The sequence below is a fragment of the Apteryx mantelli genome, chromosome 13, assembly GCF_036417845.1.
Source record: "Apteryx mantelli isolate bAptMan1 chromosome 13, bAptMan1.hap1, whole genome shotgun sequence".
Classification (NCBI taxonomy): Eukaryota; Metazoa; Chordata; class Aves; order Apterygiformes; family Apterygidae; genus Apteryx; species Apteryx mantelli.
The window spans coordinates 26,725,403-26,751,790 of NC_089990.1; the positions used below are offsets into that span (position 1 = coordinate 26,725,403).

At 51.1% G+C, this 26,388-nt stretch overlaps 1 protein-coding gene and 1 long non-coding RNA gene across 3 annotated transcripts; one reads left to right on the forward strand and one right to left on the reverse strand.

Annotated features, from left to right (window-relative positions):
• Window positions 1–3,958: 3,958 nt before the first annotated feature.
• On the reverse strand, window positions 3,959–5,996 carry LOC136993270 (uncharacterized). 2 transcript variants are annotated; one of them, XR_010885519.1, is made up of 2 exons: window positions 5,714–5,996; window positions 3,959–5,578 (listed from the first exon to the last, which is right to left on the reverse strand). It is a non-coding gene; the product is annotated as an uncharacterized lncRNA (long non-coding RNA). The 2 variants fall into 2 exon arrangements; XR_010885520.1 differs by having other exon boundaries at window positions 5,931–5,993.
• A 177-nt stretch (window positions 5,997–6,173) lies between these two features.
• Window positions 6,174–12,334, forward strand: LOC106484097 (regulator of cell cycle RGCC). The gene is made up of 5 exons (XM_067304092.1): window positions 6,174–6,287; window positions 7,638–7,793; window positions 8,336–8,416; window positions 9,617–9,679; window positions 11,044–12,334. The coding sequence occupies exons 1-5, from the start codon at window positions 6,266–6,268 to the stop codon at window positions 11,049–11,051; spliced, it is 330 nt and encodes a 109-aa protein (XP_067160193.1). The 5' UTR covers window positions 6,174–6,265; the 3' UTR covers window positions 11,052–12,334.
• Window positions 12,335–26,388: the final 14,054 nt, after the last annotated feature.

Sequence of the window (26,388 nt, forward strand, 5' to 3'; positions counted from 1 at the left end):
TGAGGACCCCTCTCACCCCTCTGTCTGTTTTGCAGTGCATGGAGACTGGCAGGGGCAACTGCCTGCTGGAGCGAGACTGTGGGTGCTGATATGCGTGCAGTCCCTGTGCCACCACAGCAGGTGAGGGGGGGATTTGTCCCATGGGGCTAGCTGGAGAGCACCCAGTCCCTCCAGCCCACGTGGGAAGCAGGGCAGTGCTCAGCTGTGGCTGCACCATGGCAGGCTGATGTGGAGGGGAGCTGAGCCCTGGGCCTTCAGGGACTGCTCTATAGCAGAGTGTTCGTTAGAGAAAAAGTCATGTGGCATGAGCATCTGTAAGCACAGCCTTGAGAGATGCATAGAACAGAAAAGCAGTGAGCAGCTCCTAGTGCAGACATCTGTAATAGAAATACTAAGGTTGGTATGAGTGAAGTATAAATGGAAATGTGTGTGAAAGCACAGGAAGAAAGAGCAGAGCAAAAGGTTAAAAGAATGGCCTGTATTGATACAGAAAGATTCTGCTCTCAGGACATGGTTTAGAGCTTTTGTAAATTAATATAATCTTCCCTTTCCATAAGATTTCTCATTGGGTTTTATTACACAAATTTCCCTATATTTAAATAGTGGAGAATGTAAGAGGTTTTTGTCAAGTAGGGTTCATAAACTTGTTGTTCTGGAGATAGATAGTAATTGGTTGGATCCTTAGGGCTGATAGTTGTCTGGAGTAGCAGTGGGGTCAGAAGGCCCAAGGTCTGCTTTATTTGTGAATGTGTAGTGTGTAGGTTCTTCGTGAGTGATTGCAACTGAAAATTTTGAAATCCATGGAATCCTGATTGTGTACCACTTGGATGCCAGTTGAGCCTAGCAGAAGGCTGCGTTTGGAAATGTGTTGACAGGTTCTGTAGGATTAATTGATAAGAAGTATTTTGAAGAGGAAATTAGGTAAAGGAACTAGTGGTGGAGATTTGTACCCTGATCCGGACATAGATCAGAAAGAGCAGAGACCTAGTCCTGGACTGAGAAAGCTCTGCCAGATGATGTGTCTGATTTAGAGGATGTCTTTAACAAATACTGTACATTGTACAAAGTGGAAGGAGAGAAAGGGTGGCACCTGCTGTGCAGCTCCTCTGGCACGCCTTCCAAAAAGCGGAAAAGTCAAGTCACATATGGGAGAATACTTGACTGTTAGCAGAGGTAAAGCAAACAGATGAACAACACCAACAGTAGAACAACCAAAAGCTGCAGATTCGTACTGACGAACTGCAAGCTCATATGCCAGATTTGTAAACTTGTGTAGTCACAACTACACAGGAGTCACCAGAGCAATCAGAGGAGCAAGTGGGTGGATTGCAAGGGTTCATCACTTTAGGGAACTGGAGAGGATGAGAAGGGATCACAGGTGATTTGTGAATTAAAATAAGAAGCTACAAAAACAACTCAAAAACGCTCAGATAGCCTCAGTAGTAAGGGATGGCTCATTTGGGTCTGTAGACTAGTAGACCTTGGCTGATGGTGATAATGATGCTTTGAATAGGGACATCTGGAACGACCTGACCTATAGGAAACCGATATCCCTGCTAGTATGGGTGTAGTGGAGAAAGTTTTCCAATGAAGAGACTGAATGAGTAGTATAAAATCCCAGACTGTAACTCCTGCTTGTTACTTCTAGTGATCTCCAAGTGATGGTGAAGGATTTGGGAAAATGTGAAAATCATAACCTGGCTGACTGGCTTAATAGAGCTTCCACGGTAAAGGAGGCAATAATTTAGATGTAAAGAAGTCAGGTGACTGTGCCAAGCAGGTACACCTGAAGATACAGTTAATACCATTCAGTCCAAGGGACATGATAATCCAAACATGAGGGTATGCTGAAACTCTAGGTTGCTATTTTCATTGCTTAGCAAGAAGATTTCTTTTAAAGTTTGTTTTCCAAACTTCCTAACACAGGACGGGAGATGGCAATTACTCAGGGTTCATCAGGTAACATACCCATCTTACCCCAATCCACCTTTCAATTTTTATTTATTTATTTATTTTTTAAACTGCACAAAAGGTAAAAATCACTGTGGTTGTATGGGCTTTTCTTGAAGCCCATCACAAAACTTCAGAAGTGCTTAGTGCAGGACGATATAGAAAATTAGGATATTGCTAAAATCTCCACTTGAGGGCAACACTGCACCGCTGACTAGTCATTGCCATTCAGTACTTAATCGTTCCTTCGTGAAATATGTACCCATACCCAATCTTACAAACGTTTTTCTAGAGAGCAACACATACACCTTTTCTCTCTCAAAAGCACACCATCTCTCACCTACTACCATGCACAAGCATTCGTTTATAACTTGTTTTATTTCAGCCTGACAAAATAAACAGCACTTTACAAGTCATTAGCAAAGAGACATCATTCATGAAGCATTGACACTGCTCTGTACCTGCGCAGGTACTGGCCAAGTAGGCCTGCCCTTTAGAAATTATATAGATATAAGATTTAAGGATAAAAGTATAACTAGGTCCTGGCAAATCTGTTCAGCTTTTGTTAGGCTTCAGATTTAGTTATCGTTGGCTTCTTTTCCCCTCTTCCCCCCATCCCCTGCCTCCAGCTAAAAAAAATAGCCTAAATTTGCAAGCCTCCATAATTTCATATTTTAAAACAATCTGAAAGTTTCTGTCCAGATGCTCCCAGACCTCAGGTGCCAGGATGGAGGTTGTTTGCTGTAGTGGGTGGTTGTTGGTTTGCTGGTTGGTCGGTCGGTAGTGCTAACACCACTAACATTTCAGACCACTCATCACTGGAGGGATTTTTACAGCTAGGCAAGTTTAGGGGTCTTCTAGGGAATCTGTTTTATTAATGCCAATATTTGAATTCAAGGCACTTAATAACTTTTTAAAAGCTTTCAAATTCACTTTGATTGTCTGCTTTAAAGGGAAGCATTACAGCCAAGACATACTTGACACAAGACTTTAAGATACAGCAGACAATAGTTACCAGGGAGGTAAGCAAAAGTAGGAGCTCTCTACACAGTTTTCAAGACCTAATCACTGTTTAACAGCTTTATAAGAATACTCTTTTACCAACATTTACAGGAACAAGGTCCCACAGGCACCACCAGCAATAGAGGTAAAACAGGAAATATCTTGCAACAAGTTACTCAGATTCACGAACAAGTACATGATAGTATAGCCACCAGCAAAGATATGAGGATTTTTTCTTTTAAGCTATGTGTCTTCCTTACACTGATGATAAGGATACGCATGTAGGTAAGCATTGTGCACAGCATCACTTAACACTTCATCAAGTCCAGCTCCCATGGTAAATGGAAAGAACTTAAATGACTCAAAATAAGTCCCTCCAATTTTAAGAAAAGTATTGCTTTATTTGTATTTTTGAGGCTAGTGAAACTGTGTGAAGGTTTAAATCTGGAGAGAAAAGGGGTGACACTCATGTAGCAAATAACAGTGCCCCAAGCTTTCTAAGCAGTGCTGAGTACTGAGGGATCAATACCTGAACACGTTTGAGAGGACCTAAAAAGTCAGTGAGAGTACACCTGAAGCTGAAAAGAGCCATCAGCTCAAGAGGACTAACTGGCAACAAGGGCAGTGTGGAACACAAATTAATTGTGTAATTTTTTTCTTGCTTTTAGAGTATGAAAAAAAGATCCGGAACAACCCAAAGCTGGCTGAGTGCCAGCACCCCTCGCTACCCAGCAAGAGAGGAACTGTCGTTGGGGGCTGGTTTCCAGCTCCTACCAGGTTGTGTCATTCACAGTGAAAATCCCAGAACAGGAGATTACAGGGGCACAGCAAATCAGAGCTTGGTCACTTCCACCGTAGTGGGAGACATTGCTCTAATACTGCTTCCTGTAATCATCTCAAATGACAAAAAGCAATTTCTTCTAAATGTAGGTTCTGTATAGTGAGGTCTGAAATCATGTTCTGCCCAACCTTGCGGTCAAAAGAATTAGAGACACCAAAGAAATGCTGCTGACATCAGCAGTTTATTGGTATGTTTAGCCAAACATTAAAAAATGGAAATCAACAGTAAAAATAACCTCCAGCTGCAACAATGAACTAGACTCTACTACCATGTAACGCTTGGCATGCTACAGCCATCAAGATGGCAATCAACTGTCTTTTATACCTACTGGAACCCACATGGGTGGCTAGGTTTTGCAGAAATCAAACCACAATGACAGAGTACTGTCCCCATCTGCAAATCAGCAATTAACAGTGATGGGCAGTGAATCCCCTCCTCTGCTCTCAGGTGTATATTTACTGAGACAAGAAAACTGAGGGGTCCCTGGCACAGTGAGGAAACAGTCACAAGGTAAACATCTCTGGATGATGTTCTAGTATTTTTTGGTGTCACTTAAACAAGCAACAAGCCAGAGCTTAATGGCTGAGGATCTCTTCTATTTGCCAATTGTTGCTGCCAAAGTTACTCAGCACTGAGCTGAACAGTGGTGTGTGCTGCAGCTGTTGTTAATGGGAATGTGTTCCAGAGCGTCATCCAGAAGCAGACCTCTTAACTCAGAAAAAACACAAGTAAAACTGAAGGAGAGAAGCTCTCCTTTCTAGCCTTAAATCCAGAGCCACAAAGGTGTCAGCATCAACTGACAGTTATGTACAGAAGGAATAAAAGCCAAACCCACAAAAACAGCCCAGCTAGAAAACACAGAAGCGCTGCACACAGGAAGTTCCACCTGAACGTAAGAAAAACTTTTTTTTACTATGAGGGTGACTGAGCACTAGAACGGGTTCCCCAGAGAGGTTGTGGAGTCTCCATCCTTGGAGATATTCAAAAACAGTCTGGACAGAGTCCTGGGCAACGTGCTCTAGGTGACCCTGCTTGAGCAGGGGGTTGGACCAGATGATCTCCAGAGGTCCCTTCCAACCTCAGCCCCTCTGTGATTCTGTTTTGTTCTCTGCAGACTACAATCTCCTCTTGTGATATGCTCACCCTCCCAAAGGGTGTTCACTTTGACGATTCAGGGCTGTCAAAAAGCATTCCACAGCTCTTGACTGACTCCAGAATCCACCAATGCAGTGTGGATTGAAACTGTCTACCAAGTCAAAACCACTGATCATCCTAAACCTAGAGAGAACAAACCAGCTTTCAGCTCCTTCCCCTCAGTTAAACAGTGGTCCTTAAATTTGGATTTGGCCTTAAAATACCTAGGACTTCCAACAGAGTTATCTTTAACACACATATCCCTCCACAGAAAAGATCTATTGGAAGACTCTAAAGATATTTTAGGCAGTTAGGGGAATGCAACCTCTGTAAAAAGCAATCATAACCTGAACTCACCATTTCTAAACCAACAGATTAGAGTTAGGGAGCACACTGCCCCCATTCCCCCCCTTGTCTCCAACCCAGACAGTTACTGTATTAATGCAAACGCAAGGTCAGAATGTATTGATGGCTGTTCATTCATGGTAGGAGAAGAAGATGTGCAAGTCAGGAGTGCAGAGAAGCAAATGCACCCCTGTAGTGGGTGAACATATCCCTTCAGTCTTGTTGTAGGTCACGGCAAGGTTATGGCAAAAATCCAAGCACATGGTCCACACTGCGTCTTCATGACAACTCACAAATATCAGCCACCTAGAGGTTAAAAGCAAAGGGAGAAATGATTGTAGACTACAAGATTGGATTAGGCAGCCGGTGCTTTCCTTTGGCAAGCGGACACAAGAGGTTAAAGCACAGGAGAAAGAAACTGAGAAACAAACTCTCACATACTGAGGGAACTTGAGCCCGCAGAAAGCATCAACGAGGGGTGAGCCCTGAGCAAAGGAGGCAAGCTTGGCTGAAAGCAAGGGAACACAACATGGAGAACTCATTTTGCATTTCAAGAGACTTCAAGCTCTTGAGCGAGATGCATGGAGAAACAGAGCGCCTAATAGGAAATTTGAGGCTAAGATCTGAGGGTGGACTGAGCAGAAAGGCAAGGGGCGACCTGAGAGGAAAAGGAGCTGAGCAGGAGGGCTGGAGCGGACCCCACAGTGCCCGGGCGGCCGTGAGGAGCAGGCCTCCCCTTCCCGCCCGCCCCGTCTCCGGGCCCGCCCCGCCCGGAGCGCGGCCCCGCGGCCCGCCGCGCGCGAGCACGCCCCGCCCCGCCCCGCCGCTGATTGGCCCGGAGCGGCGCACGGGGCGGGGTCGCCGGTATAAAATTGCCGCGCTCCGTCGGGCTGTGCTGCTTTGCTGTCCGGATCGTGACGGGGTCGGGATTGCAGTGTCTTTTCCTCCTCTTCTCCTCCTCCTCCTCCTGCTGCTGCCGCCGTCGCCGGGACCATGGCCGCCGAGCCCGCCGCCGGTGAGTGCCACCGCCCGCTTAGCTGTCAGTGCCGCGGGACCGGCCGCGCCGTCGGGCGTGCGGGGGTTGCCCCTTCCCTAATCTGCGCTAGGCAGGCGCCCTGGGTGTGTCCCGTGCCGGCGCCCCTCTGCACAGAGCCCGCCCCACTTGAGTGCCCCTGCACCTCGCCCTTGAAGGGGACTTGCACGTGCATCTTCCTTTTTTTTTTTTTTTTTTTTTCCTTGCAATGACTCTTGTCAAGAAAAGCCCAGCGGAAGCAAGCCCAGCACAGTGCCTATTGTTTGCTCTGGAAGAAGGATGTGATTTGAAAGCTGCAAAGCAAAGATCAAGCCTTCCCTCTCCAGCTGGCTTTCCACCTTGACCTTATCTTCATCTGGCTGGGCCTTTTGGCCTAATGTGTGCCATCTGAGACCACACCAAATCTTCCTGTTGTGCTCTGTCAGCACACCTGGGCTGTGAACATGCTTCTGGTGGCCCTTGTCCATGAGCTGCCTTTCAAAGGTGCCCTGTGATCAGGGCTGGTCCTTGCCTAGCTCTCCTTCGAAGGCAGCGCTGTTCTCAGCTCTCTGCAGTGGCACTGCCCCAACCTTCCCTTCCCAGGACCAGGCTTTGTGGGGCAGAACCCCAAGATGAGGTGGAGGTACAGGTGGGGGCTCTCTGGCTTTTCCAGCCAGGCCAGTCTGGCCTAGGGGGTCTGGTGAGGTGGACTCTGCTTGTGTATGCTGGAGTCTCCCTGTCTTCAGGTGGGGATGGAGTCTGCCTTGTGGAAATTCTTGTGACATATCCCTATGGAGCAGCCACCAGAAGTCAACAGGTCCTTTCATGGCACTGCTGCCTTGGGTCCAGGACCAAAACTCTTGCCCACAGGGCACTGGCCTGGAACGATTGTTCCCTGCACCAGGGAGACAGAAGCTTCCTGAAAACAAGGCTCTTTGGTCTGTTCTTTGTTTTCTGGCCTTGCCCCATCCACCTGACTGGGAGTGGGGTGGGGAAATACAGAACTTTAGTAGGCAGGAGCTGCCTGCTGCCAGCCCAGGATTAGCTCTTACTGGGATGTCTCCTGCTCAGCAGTAGGATAAGCTGGAAGGACTGCTGAGCTTTCCAAGGATTTGGATGTGCTCAGAGCTCTACCGGGAAAGTGAGGGAAAATGCCAATTCCAAGCTTGCTGCACCAAACAAGAGTTTCTGCCCTGCCTCTGCAAAGCTATTGGAGCAGCTCAGCTCACCTGTGGTCCAGAGCCTGTGCCTGTTCTGTCACCAGCCTGTTATTGCTCCTGACGGTTTTGGCTGGGGTTGTTTGCCTTGTGCCTGTCCAAAACACCTGAGTCTGTTTTTTTTCTTGTCCCACAGCACTGCCAGATGACCTAAGTGACCTGTTGCGGGAGTTTGATGAGGTGATTGAAGACTTTGACAGGGGCCCTGCATGTCAATATGAACAGCATCTGGAGGACCTGAAGAGGAAAGCAGGCCACAGTGTGTACGACAGTGGCATTGATGAGCTGGAGAGTGAGTCTGTGGCTGAGCAACAAGGAGCCCTGTGGGAGGATAGTTTGGCTGTCAGGATGGAACAACTGAGAGCTCTGGGGTTCTTCCGTGGTAAACCACTAAGCTTACTGCTGATTCAGCCTTTGAGTTGTCTATCTGACTCATCTCTTGAGGGTTGTATGAGTAACACTGGGCTTTGGGAGGGCTGCGATGACCATTGGATCTAGTTTCCTTGGTCAGTGCCTGTCAGTATCTGCTGGCACTTTCTCTGCTGGCTTGGCTGCTACAGAACTGCACCAGGCTTGAGATAACTGTTTCCCTCTGATCTTCCCTGTTCTCTGTACTAACCCCAGGGATTCCCCGTGGCTGTGCCCAGGGAACTTCTGATGCTATGAGGCCTGGTAGAAAAGCACAGTTCCCTTTTCTAAGCACTCCTTGTAGCAAAAGTGCAGATGGGCTGGTCAAGAGTGTGGGTGAACTGGGGATTCTCTTCTGTGTACAAACTAGGTCCTTGGTCCTGCAACCTGTGGCCTTGGACAATGACTGATGCTTTGCATCCACAGGTACCAGCACATCCCCAGGAAGCAGTCTAAACTCCAGTGAGGAGGATCTCAATGCTCCTGCTAATGCTTATCCCTCTAAAGGTAAGGCTGAAATATGTCTGAAAGGCTGTTTGCCAGAGTTTCCTTAGGGGTGTGTGTGCTTGGTGTGAGGGGTGTCTAAAGCAATAAGGGAAGTCCCATACCTAGCACCTTGAGATCATCCCTCCCTGGCTCAGCAGCAATAGGCATTCACCTGCCCTGTGAGGTGTGTGTGTGTGTGCATGCCTGTGCTGCATTGCAGGATTTGGGGAGGTAAGGGGATCTGAGGCCCTGGCTGGATCCTGCAACAGGTATGAAACTGGGCTGGCATGTTACCAATGAGGACTAGACTGACCCAGCATCCCATCCAGGGGATCCCAGGCAGGGCAGCATCTTGTGGAGATTAGACAGTGCAGGGAACTTAAGCCCTAGTTTTCTTCCCGCTATGCATTGATCCAACTCTAACCTTGCTGCCTTACCTCATGTGAGTGGGAGGATGCGGTCCTGCCTTTCTGTTTTCCCTGATATTCAGCCTGAATTGCCCTTGGCTGGGTTTCAGGGTGCTGCTCTGGATGATACCTTCTGGGAGTGTCCCAGCCTCCAGCGTTTGGAGCTAAATGGGCTGGGAGAAGGGGGGTGAAGCTCCTTCTGAAGAAGTCTAGTTCTGGTGGTGGTGGGGATGTCCTGTGTCTTTAGGTCAGAATTAGTCCTGGGGATTTCCCTTCCATGCTGCCCTCAGGCAGTGTTCTGGGTAAAACTGCTTGCTCCTCAGCCCCGTAACTCCCAGCTCTGATCTGCAACCCCTGTGTGTATGTGGAGGGGAACATACTGGCCCTAGAGAAGGTTCCTGCTAGATCAGGTATTAAGCCCTATGTGAATGCAGGAGTCCAGGGCCTGACAGTGCTGAACTGCTTTGAAAGATTCAACATTGCTTATCTGCGGTGCCTTCAGTGTCCTGATACAAATATGGGCTGTAATCCCATGGAAAAGAGGTGCATTGACCCACAGAGACACTGCTCACAGGCAGTTGGCTGGGTTTATTGTAGAGCTGTGCAGTGTTCAGCCCCTGTTGCACATGCAGCTGTTACATAACCTCCATCCCACGTGTTCCTGGGCAGCCTGCAGGGATGTGCACATGACTCATAAAAGCAGTAGGCAGCTTTAGCAATTTTCATCAGAAACATGGGCCAGGGATCCTTTTTAAACCCAAACTAAAGCAGGAGGAGAATGAAAGGTCTGACAGGGTGTCTTTCTGTCCATTAGCTAAGCTTGGAGACACACAGGAGCTGGAAGAGTTCATTGCAGATCTGGACAAAGTGCTAGAGGGTATGTATACAGCCCTGATCATCACAACTTGGCACAGGCATGGGACAGCCTTCATGATCTCAGTGTAGTTTCTCCAGAGCTGACTGTGCTGTGACACTGGTGTCGAGTCAGGGCACGAATCATTCCCTCCATCTCTGGGTGCCTGTCCAGTCCATGTGGGAGGTCTGGCCATGTTCTGCCCTTCTCCTGTCCCAGGAAAACATGCTGGCAGGCTGCAACCAGCATGGCACAACCCCTGGGCTGGGGCTTTGCTCCATCATCTGGCTCAGAAGAGACTTGCCCAGCATTATTCATAGTTGGGATTCCCACTCCAGAAGGGTTAGACCCTGTCTTGAGCAGCAGGAGTGGAATCCTGGTCCCATAGTGAACTCCTTCAGTTCTGGGCCCCATCCAGTTATCATGCCTGCATGCCTTCAAACTCTCTCACTGGGGAAGAAATTCCACTACTTGAGCATCTTCCTTCCCTTGTACCTCAGTTTTGCCAATTTGTGAGGCTGGGGGAGGGGGGGGGGGTGGCAGTACTGCCCTGCCAGAGGGGGTTGGGGTTGTGAAGCCCAGGCTGGCCATAACAATGAAAGGCTGGAGGAAAGATGACTAAACAGTGGATTATACAGAGCTATTTTAGACTGGCATTTGTAGGAAGACCTACAGTTGTTGCTGTGGCTCTGTGCCTCCAGTATCTCTCTGACTGCAAAGAAAAGCCTTTGAGCAGCAAGAGAGGAGCTAAACATGGAGGGAAAGAGTATTTTCCCCTAGTGATATGGCCCAGCCTAGGTTTCCCACCCTTGAACAATCTGTCTATGGGATCCTGGCCCTCTGAAAGCACAGGCAGACTGTGGTCTCATTCTTCAAAAAAACAGATTTCTTCCTTTCCTCCTGACAAAGGGCTTGGTAGCAGGGACCATGGGGAAGATAGTAGCTAAACTATGGAAAGCTTACCCAGGCAGCTCCGCAGCCTTGTGAGGTTGGGTAGTCCCCATAGCTTCACAGTTGGGGAAACTGAGGCACTGTGGCCACAATTCCACTCTGAAGGGGCTCTGGGTGGCAAGCTGGAGGCAGTGAGAACTCCCCTTCCCTCTCACCTCCCCACATACGCTGTGCAGGTCACAATGAGTTGACTCTCAGTATCTTTTTTCCCTTCCCTCCTGAGTGTCCAAAATGAGTTGGCTGGTGGGGAAATGTTGCATCTGTGGGTGCTGAGTCATACTGGGAGTCACTACAAGCAAGAGCCAGAGACCTGATCCAGGTTTCTGTTCCAGCATTCACTGCTAGTCATGCTGGGTGGGGGTTTTCACTGTGCTGTCCAGCCCCTTGCCATTCTCTGCAATGGTCTCACTGTTTTTATTCCGTTGCTTGTCCTGCAGAGATGTGAGCTGTGGTTTTGTTGGAGAGTTTGGAGAGGAGTATCCACAGCAGATAAGCCTAGAGCCTCCCTGATGTACCCTCTGTTTCTGTGCCTCCTTCTTCCCACTGCCTATGCAGAGGACAGCACTTCCTGCCATGTGATCTTACTCTGTGCTGGGGAAGAACCTGCCTAGCACCAACCACAATCTTCTGGCATTGCCCCAACCATGAATGTGGACTGATCTTGTCTGAGCTGAGCAGTCTTCTCCAACCTGCTTTTACAGTTGCCTCCTTTACTGGCGCCAAGAGAACAGGATGCTGTGTCTGAGTGTTTCTGGGGTGTGAGGTCTGGAGTATCTTTTTGTGCCAGTCTTTTGGCAGTGATGGACTTTGATCTGTGGCAGTTTTGTGTGTTCAGAGCTTGTCTGACCACCAGCCAGAGAATGTCCATCTTCAAGAGGATGGGGGGGGGTGTCTTGCTGAGCATAAGTTGAACAGCAAGTGCTAAACTTGCAAGTGGTAAACTGAGACTGATTGAGCTGGATGGTCACCATTCTGTTTCACTGCTCCAGCTGATTTCTAGGAGGGCTCCCCATGCTTTGTAGGCACTCCCCTGCTGCAGGGTTCATGGCTCCCAGACAGGCAGGATGCCAGGGCCCAAAGAGGCAGGAGTAGGACCCCCAGGCCCTGGTGTCTGTGCTGGGCAGGCTGCCAGCAGGAGCAATGGAAGGCTGAGGGTGCTGTACTGCTCCTCTGTGGTGGTGTGGATGCAGCCACAGAGCAGCCCTGTCTTCAGCACTGCTTTGGGACTGCCAGGAGATCTGCTGGTGTTTGCTGGCTGGTGACCACTGGAAATGGCACAGGTGACTGCTGAAGCTTAGCTAAGCCTCTGCTCCCATGGGTAGGGCAGGACTTGGCCAGCCCTGAGATCTGAATAGCTCTTGGTGAGGGTGCAAAGCTTTGCCCTACAAGCAGGCTGGCCAGCTGCTGTGATCCAGTGGATTTGGGAGGTTCCTGCCTCTGAGGCCAGAGGGAGAAACTATGGCTGATGTTGGGGAAGAACTGCCTGCAGCACTTCACTGGCACCTTGGTGTCCTCTCCTGGTTCAGGAAAGCCTATTCTTATGGTGGTATTTGTCACAGGCAATGACATCTACTGCTGGCCCTTTGCTCTGCCTGGATAACTGCAGATAAGGCCCTTGCCTGTATGCCAAGTGCCCCTGCCCTGACTGTTGCTGTAAATACTGTAAAAATGGCACTGCACAGTGTACAGATGGTGTATATTTTATGAATAGAAGTTTAAGTCTCTGCATTTGCCTGTCTTTTTGTCCAGCTTGTTCCCATGCATTCTCCTCCTCTCCTGAACTGCTTGGAGCTGTGGGGCAGGCAGGGTGGGAGCAATGCTGGTATGAGGAGGAGGGCAGTGGGAGAAGGGATGCCTGTGCAGCCCAGGGCAACCACAGGCTGCTGAGATAGGAGGGCTGAGTGCTGCACCATCTCTGGTGGCTGACATCCAGTGTGGGGTGAGATCTTTCGGGGAAAGGCTTTGGAAGACTGCATTAAGTAGCCTTTCTCCACATGAAGAGGAGGGGGGTGAAAGGAGTGTGGTAGAAGGAAGGACCAGAGCACAGTGTTTGGGGGTCAAACTGCCTGCATATGGCTGGGGTGGAACTTGGGGAGGCTAGGTTAACTTGTCCCTGAGCCATTGCCCTCCACCTGACCTGCTCTGACTTCTGTCCCTGGAAGAAGTGGGTGGATGAACAGAGTGACAGAGAGTCAGCCTGTGTGGCAGATGCTGAGGGAGGCCTTAGCAGAGCCCTGCCCAATGGGCCCTGAGGACTTTAAACCCTTCTTGCTTCCTTGCATCCCTCTGGGGAAGTGTCCTTCCCTGTTGGGATCATGGAAAGCCCCAGTCCTGCTGAGCTTGGGTTCCCTAGGGAAACCTCAGGAGATGAAGAGCCAGGCTGCTCTAATGGGGCTGGATCCACCTTACCTCAGTCCTGATCCTGCTGGAAAGGCAGGGGAGAGGAAGGCTGGAGCTGAACAGCTGGAGGGCTCATCAGGAGCTGCAGGAAGGGAACAGGATGGGTAAATGGCCAATGCAGCTGCTCAGATGTCCCTTTGTGTGGGCTCTGGGGCAGCATGGGGAAGCCAGCCAGGGTGGGGTGGGCTGGGTGGATGTTGCCTGGAGCACAGGCTTCCTTTTCCACTCCTTTCCAACTCCATCTCTGCTAGGGGAGAGATGACCCTGGCCCCTTTGGTTCCTCAGCTGGCCAAGAGTGCCTCCACCCAATTCCAGTGGGAGGATGCCCTGGGGTGCTGTGGAGCCTGGACCACTTCCAAGTGCATTTGGTATTCCCCTACTCCCTCCTTGGACATGCCAATGGGGTCAGGTCCCACACCAGCTGGTGGCTGCCAAGAGGGAGCCTAGTGCCCTATCCCTCAGGGTGGGCTGGAGTGTCTGAGGAAGGCGCCTCATGTCTACAAGACTGTAATAGCAATATGTATAGGTCATCTGGTTGGGACAGCTCCCAAGGACCTTCTTCCAGGCATGGCTGAACCTTTGCAGGGCACCCATGGTGGCTGTGGGAGCCCTGTGGAGAGATGTACTCTGCAGCATCTCGGGGCTTGGATCTTGTGCATTGGGAGGCCTGATGCTATGTCAGGCTAGTTTGGCTGCTGTGCTGTTTTACAGCATGGCTTGTTTGTGCCTCAGGCTCACATCCCCCAGCTTTGGGAGAAACACTTGTAGGCCTGATTCTCTTCTTGAAAGCCACTGCTTTACCCTAAAGATACATCTCGGGGAGTATTTCTTGACTGACCTAAAGAAACAAGAGGAGAGCTAGACCCCTTGCCATAGAACCAGATTAACAGCCATGGTTTTATTCCCAATGGAAAGGCTGGGGTGTCTGTGGATGACACCATATACAGATGTTGCTCCAGGGACTTCACTTGATGAAGGATGTGCCCTGGGGATGTTTTGTTGGTTGCTGCCACTTGTAACAACCCTGGGAACAAAAGCTCAGGGAATGTGGGTTTGCAGCCCTCTGGCTTGGCAAGATTTTGCAGCCATGAGGGGTGCTCAGCCTGCCTGAAAGAGGTTTACCCTCCACAGAAACTGCCTCTTGAATGTGTGATGAGCAGGAGGAACTCATGGGGAGAGGGCAGAGAGATCCTGCTTGCTTCTTGTCTGGAGACGCTACCCTTCCTTCCTTGTGACTTCCCGATGGAGCAGTGCAATGTGCATAGCTATTGCAAGTGTCTGAGCAGGAAATGAGGTGGTTTTAGCCTCTCCCCCACCACTTGGTTCATGAAATGTGCTGTCTGTGAGGATGCTGGTCATATAATCTGCCAGCTTGGGGCCTAACTGTGACCCAAAGTCAGCTGAATGGATGTTAATGCTGCAAACTTGGGTGCTCAGGAGGGGGAAGACAGCCCAGGATGGAATGAGATTGTGCCTTTCTGCTTCTGGTCCTCCTGGACAGGTGCTGTCCTTGGAAACAGCAGGACTCTAGAGCTCAGCTGGCATTTCTAAGCAGTCCTAGATGAGACCTGGGTACGGCAGGCCACAGTGGGGGCAGTTCCTGCCATAACTCTCCTTGTGCTGCAGATGTGGGCGCTGATATGCCTCCCAAACAGGCCCTTGAACCCTCAAAGGGCAGCTGAAAGATGGAGGTGATGGTGAGGCACTGGGGCCGGGGGTGGAGGTGATGCTCCATGATGCTTGACTGAGTGGTGGGGGTGGGCCAGAGCACCCCGCTCTGTGGGAAGACCCATCTGACATCAAAGGGGTCAGGGCAGCAAGAGCTGCTGGGACTGTCTGTGCCCTGCATGCAGTGGGTGGCTGGTGACAGGGGCGACCCTAATGTCACTTGGGACATTTTTTCCCTGTGAGTCACTGCACAAAGGTTTCACCCTTGCAGTCTAACTTTGAGTCTGGTATTTATTCCACCCACAGTCACTTTTGCTCTCTGGGCATCATAAACTGAGGTACTGCCACGCGTGGGAAGGTTGTTTTTAAAAGCCCCCCTCCAGTCCAGCTGACAGCCGTGTCTCTGTCTGAGTTGCTGTGATGCATGACATGGGAACCGGCTGCTTCCTTTTGCGGGAACCACATGTGGTTGCCTTCTGTGGAGGCCATTTGCCAACTCCCGCCCCAGCAAGGCGACTGAAAATGTTGCTGAGCAACTACATATATGAATACATTCAAACCCCAAATATGCTGTGGCTGATACACCCCTGTAGCAAAATAACAGACCCAGTGACATAATGGAGGGGTTGTTTGTTGTGTGTGTTGCTGGGAGAGGGGCTTGGTTTGCACTTGGGGTTTCATGGGCTGGCCAGCCCCTTGAGTCAGGTGGACCACATCAATGTAGCCCATGCTGCAAGGCCAAACTGTCCCAACAACTGTGGGATCCTTTCCAGGGCTCATGGCACCTCCAGGGCCTGTGACATGCTCACCAATGCCTGCTTAGGGAAGGCCACACATGCCAGAAGGAAGGTAGAGCCAGGGGCAGCAATGGGCAACCCACAGTGCCGGTGCCACGTGTGATTCTCAGTATGGTGTGGTTGGCTCATGTTTGTGTCATTGGCCCAGCAGCATAAAGGGCCATCAAGTGCTGGTGGTGCTAAGGAGGTGTAACACTGCATGAAATATCCAGCCACAGTCATGGACTTTGTTAATCCTTGTGCAGCTCGACCTCTGCAGCTATCCCAAGCAAGTCCCCATCTAGGTCAGACTAAAAGGAGGTACTACTCCAAGAGCAGCAACTCACACCCTGCGCCCAGGAGTCTAACAGGCATCTCCTGCCTCCTCCATCAGGACATGGTAGCATGGAGCTAATGCCAGCAACTTCCTGCCAAACCTGCACTGGGAAAAATAGCAATTGCTTGGGGTCCAGCCTAACCCTTGGGTGTGCTCACAGACATCACTGCCAGCTGCCACCAGTTCGGGGTGGTGATACATCCCAGTGTGCCACTAAGGGCTCAGTGGGCTGACCTTCCTACTGTGCTCGGAGTTCTACAGGCATGGTCCCTCCAGCAGCTCCTCCATCAGGATGGGGGTGGGGGAGGCCTTTCTTGGGGACCCTGGATAGGGTTTTGGGAGTCACTTGGGTGACAGAGGGCAGTGAGGCATTGAGAGGGGGGCTACAGCATCTGCTGGCCTGAAGGAATATGGTTGTCTAAGGGCTGCCCAGCCTGGGACGGCTGCTGCCTTCCAGCCACCTTCCACTAAGTAGCTTAAAATATAAGAGCAGAGGGGGTCTGAGGTTGACAGAGGCAGTTAGAGGAGAGAGTCAGATGTCCCTTTCATGTATTTGTGGTGGGGATGCTGCAAAAATAACCAGTGTTAACAAGCACGTCCTGAGATGCATCACTTCCTCCCTCAGGCCAGCTCGAAGGAGACTGGACCAGGGCCAGCGAGCCCTGGGAGCAGTGAGGCTGAGCTGTACTTTGTGTGGTGCTCTGCAAAGGGTCCCCAGAGCTGCACTGGGCCTGCCAGGATAGGGATTCATGCTCTGCAGGGCCTGAGGCACCAAGAGCTGAGGGTGCTGGAGGAGCTGGGCATGGTCAGCCCCAGAGCAACCCTGCTGTGTGTCACTTTGCACCCAATGTAGGCTGGGTGATATGGCACAAACCGGGGGCTACCAGCCCAGCCAGATGGGACTGAAGGCACCATGTCCTGGTCCCAGTCTGACCCAAAATGGGGAGAGACCCCCCCACTCCAGGTTGGTCACACGATGTGAAGAGGGGCTGGTGGTCTAGCAGAGAGCAAATTGGGGTTCTCAGTGCTCCTGGGGGTGCCATCTCCACTCCAGCCCTCCTTGCTGGGTTGGGGCATGGGTAGCAGAGGACAGGGAAAGCATGCTGCAGGCCCCTGTCCCACTGAAGCTGGCTGGGGAGAAACCCAGCCCTAGCCAGATCAGAACAGGCATGCAGTGTCTACACAGGGCCACGTGCGCTGCTGGCACTGCTTCCAGCCACACGTTCGCTATGGTGTGGGTCTGCTGCCTGGTAACCGTTTTCTCATTTTCTTAGAAGCAAGAATAGCATGTGCTGGGCTGCCAGAGGACAGGAAGTGGCTAACCAGAAGTGAGGCAATCACACAGGCCTCCTACCCGTGCCTTTTTCTACAAGCCCAGGTGCAAACACAGTCTTTCCAGAGAATATGGCATTTATTTACCAGAAGAGCAGGCACTGCTCTGGTGGCAGAACCCGCGCCCTCTTTCCATAGGGTCTTTGGTGAGTCCTGCTGAGCTGGGGGCATCCAGCTCCGGCTGCAGGGGCAGGCCCCAGAGGAGCAGATATGCTGGGGTTCCGTACACCTGAACACCTGGGCTGGGGCACAGGGGTGAGAGATTTAGCAGAGGTGGCCTGTAGCCACATCTGTGCTGGCTGGAGATGAGCTGCCTCCCTTGCTCACTGCACAGAGGGCAGCCAGAAACCTCCCTGGCAGCCCTGCAGCTAAAATAAGGCCACCCTTCAGGCTCATGTGGAGGAAGGAAGGTGGCATGCAAATGTCAGGCCTTCTGTCTGTGCCTGGTGGCTGATGGAGGGGGGGCATGCTCCTTTCAGCACGTCCCAGGTCTGATATTTCTCAGTGAAGTTGTTTCCATCTGGAAGGACCTCCCCAGCCTCTGCGAGGGTAAAGAGAGCTTTCAGAGTTGATTTGAGTGCTGCATCCCCTAAACAAATTATATTATTGGCTGAATTTTCTTCTTCACACCCAGCTGGGCTGGATAGACCCTGAGAAAGGAACATAGGAGGAATTTCTCCCCCAGGACACTGAGGCAAAGCACTGTTGCTCTTGCTTAGCTTAACATCAAGTGGCAAGAGAAGCTCACTGTCTAAATGTGGAAAGATTTGGGACAGAAACTCAGTAGTCTCACCAAAACTTCTCCCTCATCTACATGTAACCGTAGCTCTTTGCTCCTTTCCAGCAGTGAGACTGCATAGCCCTGCTCTGATTCAATTCCCACTGGGCTGACAGCACCTCCACCAGCTCTGGCGGGTGTGTTCTCATCCAGCAGCCCTACTGCAGTGACATCTCTGCACGTGTCATTGCACCTCCTTTGGGGCATTTTTCTTGGTGGGGACAGACAGACCCAGGCATTCTCTGTCTGGGCCAGGGAGCCAGATGTGAGTGGGCTGCACTGTGGCCCACACAGGCACAGGGAGTGGGGTTACCAGGAACCCAGCACAGCTGCAGCCCAGTGAGGACATTTGCATGGCGCTGTCTGGGCTGCATGCACTTTCTGGCTTGGGGATTTCTGTGCCATGCTGTGTTTTGGGAAGTAGCCACATCCATTTGTGGGAGGGAAGTATCTGGCTGCCCAGACACTCAGGCTGGCCTTGATGATGCAAGATGCTGTAACTATTTTTAGGAGATAACCTAGCCCTGGGGATGCTGCCTGCTGCTTCCTTTCTTTTCTGACAAGCCCTCTTGTGTGATTTAGGGGAATCTTCCCATGCTTATGGGAAGGGGAGATGTGGGGCCCTTTTAGATCCTGAATTAAAAACTTATTTTCTAGCATGCTTTTTAACTGGAGCTAGAGAGGTGTGAGAGGGCAGGAAGCAGATCTCTTTGTATTTCACATATTTCCCCTTCAAAAGAACAGCTCATCATTCCTCACCTCCCAAGACCCCAGCTTATCCTGTGTTGATTTTATGATCTGTGTTCTCCTTTGGAACTGAACAGGTCTGCAACCAACAAACAAGTGCATATTGCTGTCCCCTTGCTCCAAGGGAGTCAGAAGGAGCACTGGCTTTGTGCACTTTGATCATGTCATGACTCAGGCTCCAGATCCCTATCAGCTGTTTCCTCCTCATCACAAGGGTTTTTATCTGAAACAACATGCAGCTGCATTGTAGCAGCTCAGTTCTTGAACGGACAGTGATTTAAACTCATGTGTTCCTGACAGCAGCAGATGAAGCTCCAGGATGTACCAGTGGCAACATCAGTGATCCGTGAACAAGGGCTGGGAATGACATTGCCACACATCAGCTGGGCCAGAGCAGCTGTCTGCACATCCATGCTCAGCCTGCAGCAAACACACTCCGTGTGGCATGGTGCCACACAGCTCAGCTCCCTGTTGCTGCAGGCTGAGCTATGTTGTCCCCCCAAACTGTGTCCTTGTGTGTGAGGGCATGATCACCAAAGGCTCAGCCACTCTGCACTGCTAGCCATGGTGTTATCTCATCTGCCCCAACCTGCAGCCTGAGCTACAAACCTGCAAGGGTCTTTTGCCCATAAACCAAGGTGTCAGGGCCCAGAGGGCACTAATAGGCCTTAAGGGTCCTGAGCAGCCTCATCTGGGGCCTCCACATACATCCTGCCCATGGCCCCAGGAGCCTGTTTAAGCTCAGCCCTGGGCCATCAGTCCCTGCATCAGCTGTGCTGTAGGAGTGCCAGTCTCTTGCTCAGCTACAGCCATGTCCAGCCATGGACTGACTTCTTGGCCTGACCTTGGGCCTGCCTTGTGACCATGAGCTTGCCTGATGACCTGGACTCTTGGCTGAATCTGGTTGTGGTCTCCATCATGTGAATCCCTGACTGATAATGGCCCTTTCCCTGGTGATCTCTGCTGAGAGGCAAAGGACTGCCAGGACAGCAGGGACCTGTCAGCTGCTTTGCCTTGGCAGGGCAGGGCTAGTACTTGCTGGTCCTAGCTCTACCTGCTCAGCTGCTTCCTGGCCCCTGCCCATTTGCAGACCCCTAGATATTTTCACAGGGAATGCAGATCCCCAATGCCCCAAATGTGGACTTGCTTCCCTTAGCTGTCTTTCACCACCTCTTCAATGCAATCAGAAACGGATTGCAGGACATGTGTTGATTTGGGAGACCAATGGAGGATGGACATGGTGACCCTGCCTGTCTCCAGATGTAAAGAATCCAACTATCCTCAGCTCTTGAAACAAGGGTCCTAGTCTTTTCCTACCATGGATGGAAGACATGCTGCTGTGCTGGATGAGATGGATTGGTAGGGTTTTGCTTTGCTTCCTCCAAGGAAAACCTGTGCTTAGGCAAGGGGGGAAATGACGGCAGATTTTGACTGCTTCTACATGTTGAAACTATTCATCAGAAATAGACTTCCTCCACAGAACTGAAAGGGGTAATGTAGCCTGGAATCTCTAGTCCCATCATCTCTCTGCTGTCCTTGACCACAGCTTCTGCTGTCAAGACAGAAGATCTCAGCAGCCCACAGTGCGAAAATGATACCATGGAGGGATGTGAAACAATGGCGAGACTCAGCAGGGATGTAGAAGAGTCGGGATTTCACAGGTCACCCTGTGCTGGGGGTTCCCTGCAGCAGCCAGCCCGGCTATTCAGTAGAGAAAGCCTCACAGGACAGAGGCTGGTTGGTCGGTGCAGAGCTGCAAAGGGAGCTGCAGTTCAGAATGAACACTCTCAGATCTGGCCAGAAGTGAAAGGAACATGGCTTCAGGTCCTTTATGGGCAAGGCAGGAAATCAGAGGCTTCAACTGCCATGATGGGTTCAGCCTACCTGCAAGGAAGAGCTGTGCAAGGATGAGGCTAGCAAAGCTGGAATGGGCCGCTGGGGAGGCGAGAAGTCTCCATCACATGTAGGGTGTTCAGAAAGCCAGGCTGAGCATGCCACAGCGACCTCTCAGGGCATTCTTTAAGGCTCGCACAGGAGTCCTCAGAGCTGTTCTAACAGATCTCATCAAGATGTTGGCCAATGGGCAGTGGGTCTCTCCTGGACCATCTTCCTTTGTGAGAATGCTTTAGGGCATGTGAACTGTATCCCTACTCCAGTCAGAGCCTGAAGGGCTTTCCTAATTTGAACCCCTTGAGTATTCAAATTCACCCACATGGTGAACAGTGGAGGACTGGCTGCAATGCCTGTGTGTCCAGACTGCAGATTCCTGCTCTCAGCCAGAGCTCGTAATTTTGCTCCTGGTTTACATCCCCAGCCCTGATTTCCATCACCAGTGCCTCAAAGAAACCCCAAGGACTCTCCTCATCTCTGAGTGCCCTGGCGAGGGCACTGGGAGGGTTGGCAGTAAACCTTCATGTGGTACATGGAGACAACATGGTATCCTTAAGGGCTACCAAGGCAGATGGTAGGCCAGGTTTTTATGGCATGGCCTGGAGGCTTGTACCATCACTCTCAGGTTCTGGGACAGGGCTGGGAGGCTTCCCCAGCCATGGTGGAACTGCTCTTTCTGACCCCTGAAAAAGTCCCCATTGAATCCCTGTGTGACCTTTCCCACATTGCCCAGAGGACTGGCATTCACCACGATATCAGATTAACTGGAACTGACAATGTGGTGTGGGTGCGTTTCCTCCAGGGGACATTAGTGTCCCTGAACAAGAGAAGACGAGTTTCCCCAGGACCTCGCTGAGGTTTCAGCCAGTAAATCCAGAAGGAGAGGTAGCTGATTGCCTTCAATCACAGAGATTTTGTGCTTTTCTCTCCTGGCAGCTGTTCCCCTTGCAACCCCCATCCCATGTTTCTCTGTAGCAGTCTGGGGCTGACTTCATCACCGAGGCATCCAAAGACACAATGCAGGCAGTGGTGGCCAGCGCAGCATCCTGTCTCCTCATCTCACTGGGTCATTTCCCTGGATTGTTCTGCCCTGCTAGGACAGAGGCTGGCTGCTGGCCATCCCTGGGGACGGACGAGTGCAGCATGCCTCTCAGCTGGTGGAATTACGCTCAAAGGCTGAGCATGTCTGGGGCAAGGGACAACAGCAGGGAAAGGTCATCCTGTTCCTCTAGGCCTTCTCCTGCCACCTTTCCCTCTACTTCTTTAGGGGCTGTTCTCCTGCAATCCCAGCCAAAGACAGTATCAGCCAACTCCAGAGCACAGGGCAGGAGCCTGATTTCCATCCTAGCCAAAGCTCTTTGGCTGACATTGGTTACAACCAGCCCAGGTTGGGGTAAGATTGAGTGAGAACAGACAGGAACAGAGTTGGTCCTGGCTGGGGCTCCCTGCTGGCTTAGTTGGCATTAATCTTATAATTAAACTAATTAATACTAAGAGGGTCCGGCACCATGTCAGCATTCCTCTGGCACCAAGCCTACATTCAAGAAGGGGGCTAAGCTTGCAAATACTCAAAGCCCTCCTTGCTGGGGTTTTCAACATAATCACCTAAGATTTTCTGCACTCAGAGGCTAGCAGCCTAGTCATATCCTTTACAGTGATCTTTGGACTTGGAATATTTTTTCTTCTTGCACTTTTTTATGTTTTTATGGTTATAAGGACCAGCTCCACATTCTTTTTCTGACTGTATCGTGAGTTTTTGTGTCCTGCTTCTATTGGTTTGTCTTTTTTTACTCACTGTAGGGCATGTTTAGATATTAAAGTTCAACTCTTTCCATATTTGTCGTGAAATTTGCTCTTTTTGGATGTGTTCCTTCATCTCTCTTGCCTCCCAGCTATGCAGTGGCTGTCAGTCAAACTGTTGATAGACACTGCATGCAAATATCAGGTGAATAAGGCATCAGGAGGTACTGCAGCATTCTCCCTGCAGCCTTGTGTGGTCCAGAGCACTGGCTCTTTCCTGATCACCCTCTGCATGGTTAGCTTGCCCCTGAGTCCAGGCTCCTCCTGTTTTCTCTGGGTTGGCTTTCTCACCACACTGGATCAGCAGCTCTGTCTCTCTATTAACAGGGTCCTTGTGGGGACAGACAAGAAGCTGGTTGCTTTTTTTTGAGGATCATCTCCATTTATACCGACCCCAGGGGCACAGAGCTGAGCTCTCTGTTAGACAACAGGGCAAGGCCATGCCTTTTGTAGGTCACAGTAACAGGCTGCACCCTTCACAGAAACCTCTCTCTGGATGTGCTCTCTGAGGCAGATTTCAGATCAAGTGTGGCTCCTAGCATGGCAGGGGTTCATCTTGGAGCAGCTGGTGCTTTGGAGAGGTGCCTGTATCGGACAGGGTAGATGGGGAAATGAGGAAAATGTGATGGCAGGAGCGGGAAGGGGTAGGAGGCTCATCACAAAATGATGTCATGGGGCAAATCATGTGCTGTGCACGGGAGGTGGCAGGAGTGGATGCTCCCAGCTCCACTCCCTGCCTCCCTTTCTGCCCCAGCCAGCCACGTGTTTCCAGCTTCTGCTATTTCAGGGCTTCCTATTTCCCTAAACCAAAGAGTTTCCCAGCACACTGGGGACGAAACAGGCGACTGTGGGGCTGTCACTGCCCTCACGTGATAGATCTGACTTTCACATTCAGCCAGAGGATTTTTTTTCCTGTGGTGAAGCTCTTGGGTAAGTAGTGTAGAAAACAATGCATGGGAAAATGGGGTGAAGGAGTCTGCCTTCCCCTCCCCTGGCTCTTGCGTGTGCGTTTATGTATCTCTGGGCTGGAGGTCTGGATTTCTATTATTGCAATTCCCCCATAGTGCAGTCATTGCAGAAGTCCTTGTCTCTGCTGAGATGAGCAGGACAGTGGCATGCCACAGCAGACCTCTCTCCTTTCCTCTCTTCCCTGGCTCCACATGCCTGCTCCTCCCTCTCGGAGACTGTTGCTTCGCAGGAAGTCTATTTCCTGCCTAGGTTTCCAAGTTTCATTTCCCTGTCCCATTTGTTTCTGGTTGTTCCAGGCTTTTTGTGCCCTACGCAAATGAGAAAATAAATTCTGTATTTGGGGAGACCACTGGTTTCCAGGAGAAAGAAAAAAAAAAAGTTCATTTAATGGAAAACTCTTTTCCCACCTGGAAACCATACTGATGGGAGATTTTCAGCCTGCCTCAGGGTCCCTGCTGCCCAGGCTGGATGTCAAGAAGACTCCTGGCAGATGACTGGAGATGTTCTCCTGAGGCATGGATGGTAGCTTTCTAAAGGGAAGCTGACAAAGCGGTGGGAGAGATGGCCAGGAAGACAAGGTATCTCCCAATCAAGTGGTTTGGGAAAGGGTTGGCTGAACATTCACTGGGATGGCTGAACACCCACTGGTCTGTCAAAGGGAAGAGGCTAGGACTGCAGTAATGGGATGAGGTCCTTAAACTCTGGAGAGGATTCATGCTGTTACTCAGAGTACAAAGGCCTTTTCTGGCTCAGGGTTCACATTCTTCATGAAGTCCTGCTTTGGACACTTGGTGATGGGAGGAGTGCAGAGTGCCACATGTCAGGGCCATCATTTCCATAGGGAGCTGTGCAAGGGGCTGCTCTCAAGAGTGCTGATGGCAAGGATTTCCTCTGTGAGGCACCTGGGATGTCCACGGGCCTGGGGGCAGTAACTCAGACAGTGAGGAGAGGACCAAAGGCTTGGGAACAGTAACTCAAACTGTGAAGAGAGGACCAAAACAGCAACCAGGACAGGAGAGACCTTCTCACTGTTGTTTGTGCTAGGGCTCTGGGCAGAGCACAGGTACCACTGCCCTCTCCAACCCAGCTGTCCATAAGGAGGGACCTGCTGCCTGCCTGCCCCTCTCCATCAGCCCTGATGCACTGAGCGTGGATGGAAGAAGGCAGAAGGCTAAATCCAGCAGCCCCTGCTCCCAGGGAAGCAGGCAGAGGGGAGCGGGCAGCCGAGAGCACTCATCAGCTCTGCACATACCTAAAGAGGAAATGATCCAGTTTGCCATGCTATATATGTGCAGCAGGTTCCTGCAAGGACGTGGTGGGACTGCCTGCATCTGGGAGAGTGGCCTGGGGCTGAAGCCAGAGGAGCTGGTGTTTGTTTCTTGACACTAATCACCCAGCCTTCTTCCCCCTACAGGGGAACCTGGCCAACCTGTGTTATCACAGAGAAGATCAGGCAAATCCAGAGGTTCCACCCTTCAGGAAACATGGCAGGGCCTTCCTCTTCTAAAGGACTTTTACTTACGCAGCAGGATGTTGATGTCACCTTCTAAGGTAGTTGCTATGCTAAAACCAGAGTGTGTCTTCTCCCATGGCCCTGAAACGGAAACATTGCCAGCCCTGCCATGACATTCACTCTCTTTGCTACCCCTCCTGATGTGACTTGGGAAGTCCAGGGATTGGGCACTGGGTGGGAGTGTTTTCGATTCAGAGCTTTAGGGCGTTTCATGGGCCATCAGAGCAGAAGTGATTGAGAAGATGTCCTTTGGGGAAGCAAACGTGTCTATACAGCAAGGGAACTGCTCTCTGTCCTGTAACAGGGCTGGGCTCACCCTGAAGAAATTAAAGAGACTCCCCAGCAATGCGAATCTCTGCTCCAGGGACAAACGATCCTGACTGATTGCTGGTCCTCACAACCATGGGGCCTGCAGAGCTGTCTGCTGCAGGGTTCACCCCCTTGCTGGGAATGAGACAGGTTTTTGCTCCAGTTCCAGGACTGACACCCTGCTGTGTCCTGATCACAGCTTTGTGTTGTTCTGTGACGTCTCCCAGCAGAGACCAGCCACATTTCCAGAAATCTGCTGGGTTTTCAGCCAGTTTCCATGGAAGGAAGAAAAGAAGCATCTGAGGAAGAAAAGCAGCATCCGAGGACGCTGACATACAGTTTTCTGACCATCCTGTGCTCCAAGGGAGTTATGCAACAGGATGTGACTTCTAGAGTGGGCAACCAGCCAGAATTAAAAGCTTCTCAGTGGGGATAACAGGGAGTTCAAGCAAGGTGCTTGCTGCCATTCATAGACTCTGCCTAGCCGGACAGCTCATATCTGTACCATTGCTGCCCTCTAGTGCTGCCAGAATTCATACTGGTGCCGGTCCTGGCCAGATTGGCACTATTGGTAATGAATGGGCTGGGATGTGGGCTCTGGCAGCAAGAAACTGCTGCACTGCATCAGGGAAGACTGTTTCAAGTCTGTATCGCATGAGGGTCCAGAGACCCTGGCCAGGAATGGCTTGTATCAGGTACCGGGTGCACGATATGTAATCACCCCCAACTGCTGCTCCAAAGAGCTTAGGGGTGTTAAAGATGTTAGTATGCTGATGGTGAATAGGAGAGACTTAGGGGAAAATCTCTGCAGAAACTGCTGCTGCAGCTTTTTGCATTGCAGCTGCCAGTAGGTAAGAAACTGCCCCTACACCGAGTCCTCAGCCCACAGAGACAGACAGGGAGAAGGGAAACTGAGGCAGCATCACTCTTCTTCCTGCCCTGAGTCACACAACAGCTCGGTGGCTGTGGCAGGAAGAGTGGTTTGGTCCACCTGCCTGTGACAGTACCAAGCTTGCAGCCCTCATTCTTGGCCAAGGACCTGAAACAGCTGAGAATTGCTATCCTTCCCCTTCCCACATCCAGACCCTGCACAAGCCTGGTCCCCAAAAGAGCCATGCTGTTGGCCTCCAGAGGCCTGGCCTGCTGGGGGGTCTCACTGAGGAGGAGCAGAGAGACTCAGTGGCCTCAGCCATGGACTGAGGACCTAGTATGGGAGGCACTGTTCTGCTGGGAGTTCGTCTGGCCCACAGTCGAGAGCTGGCT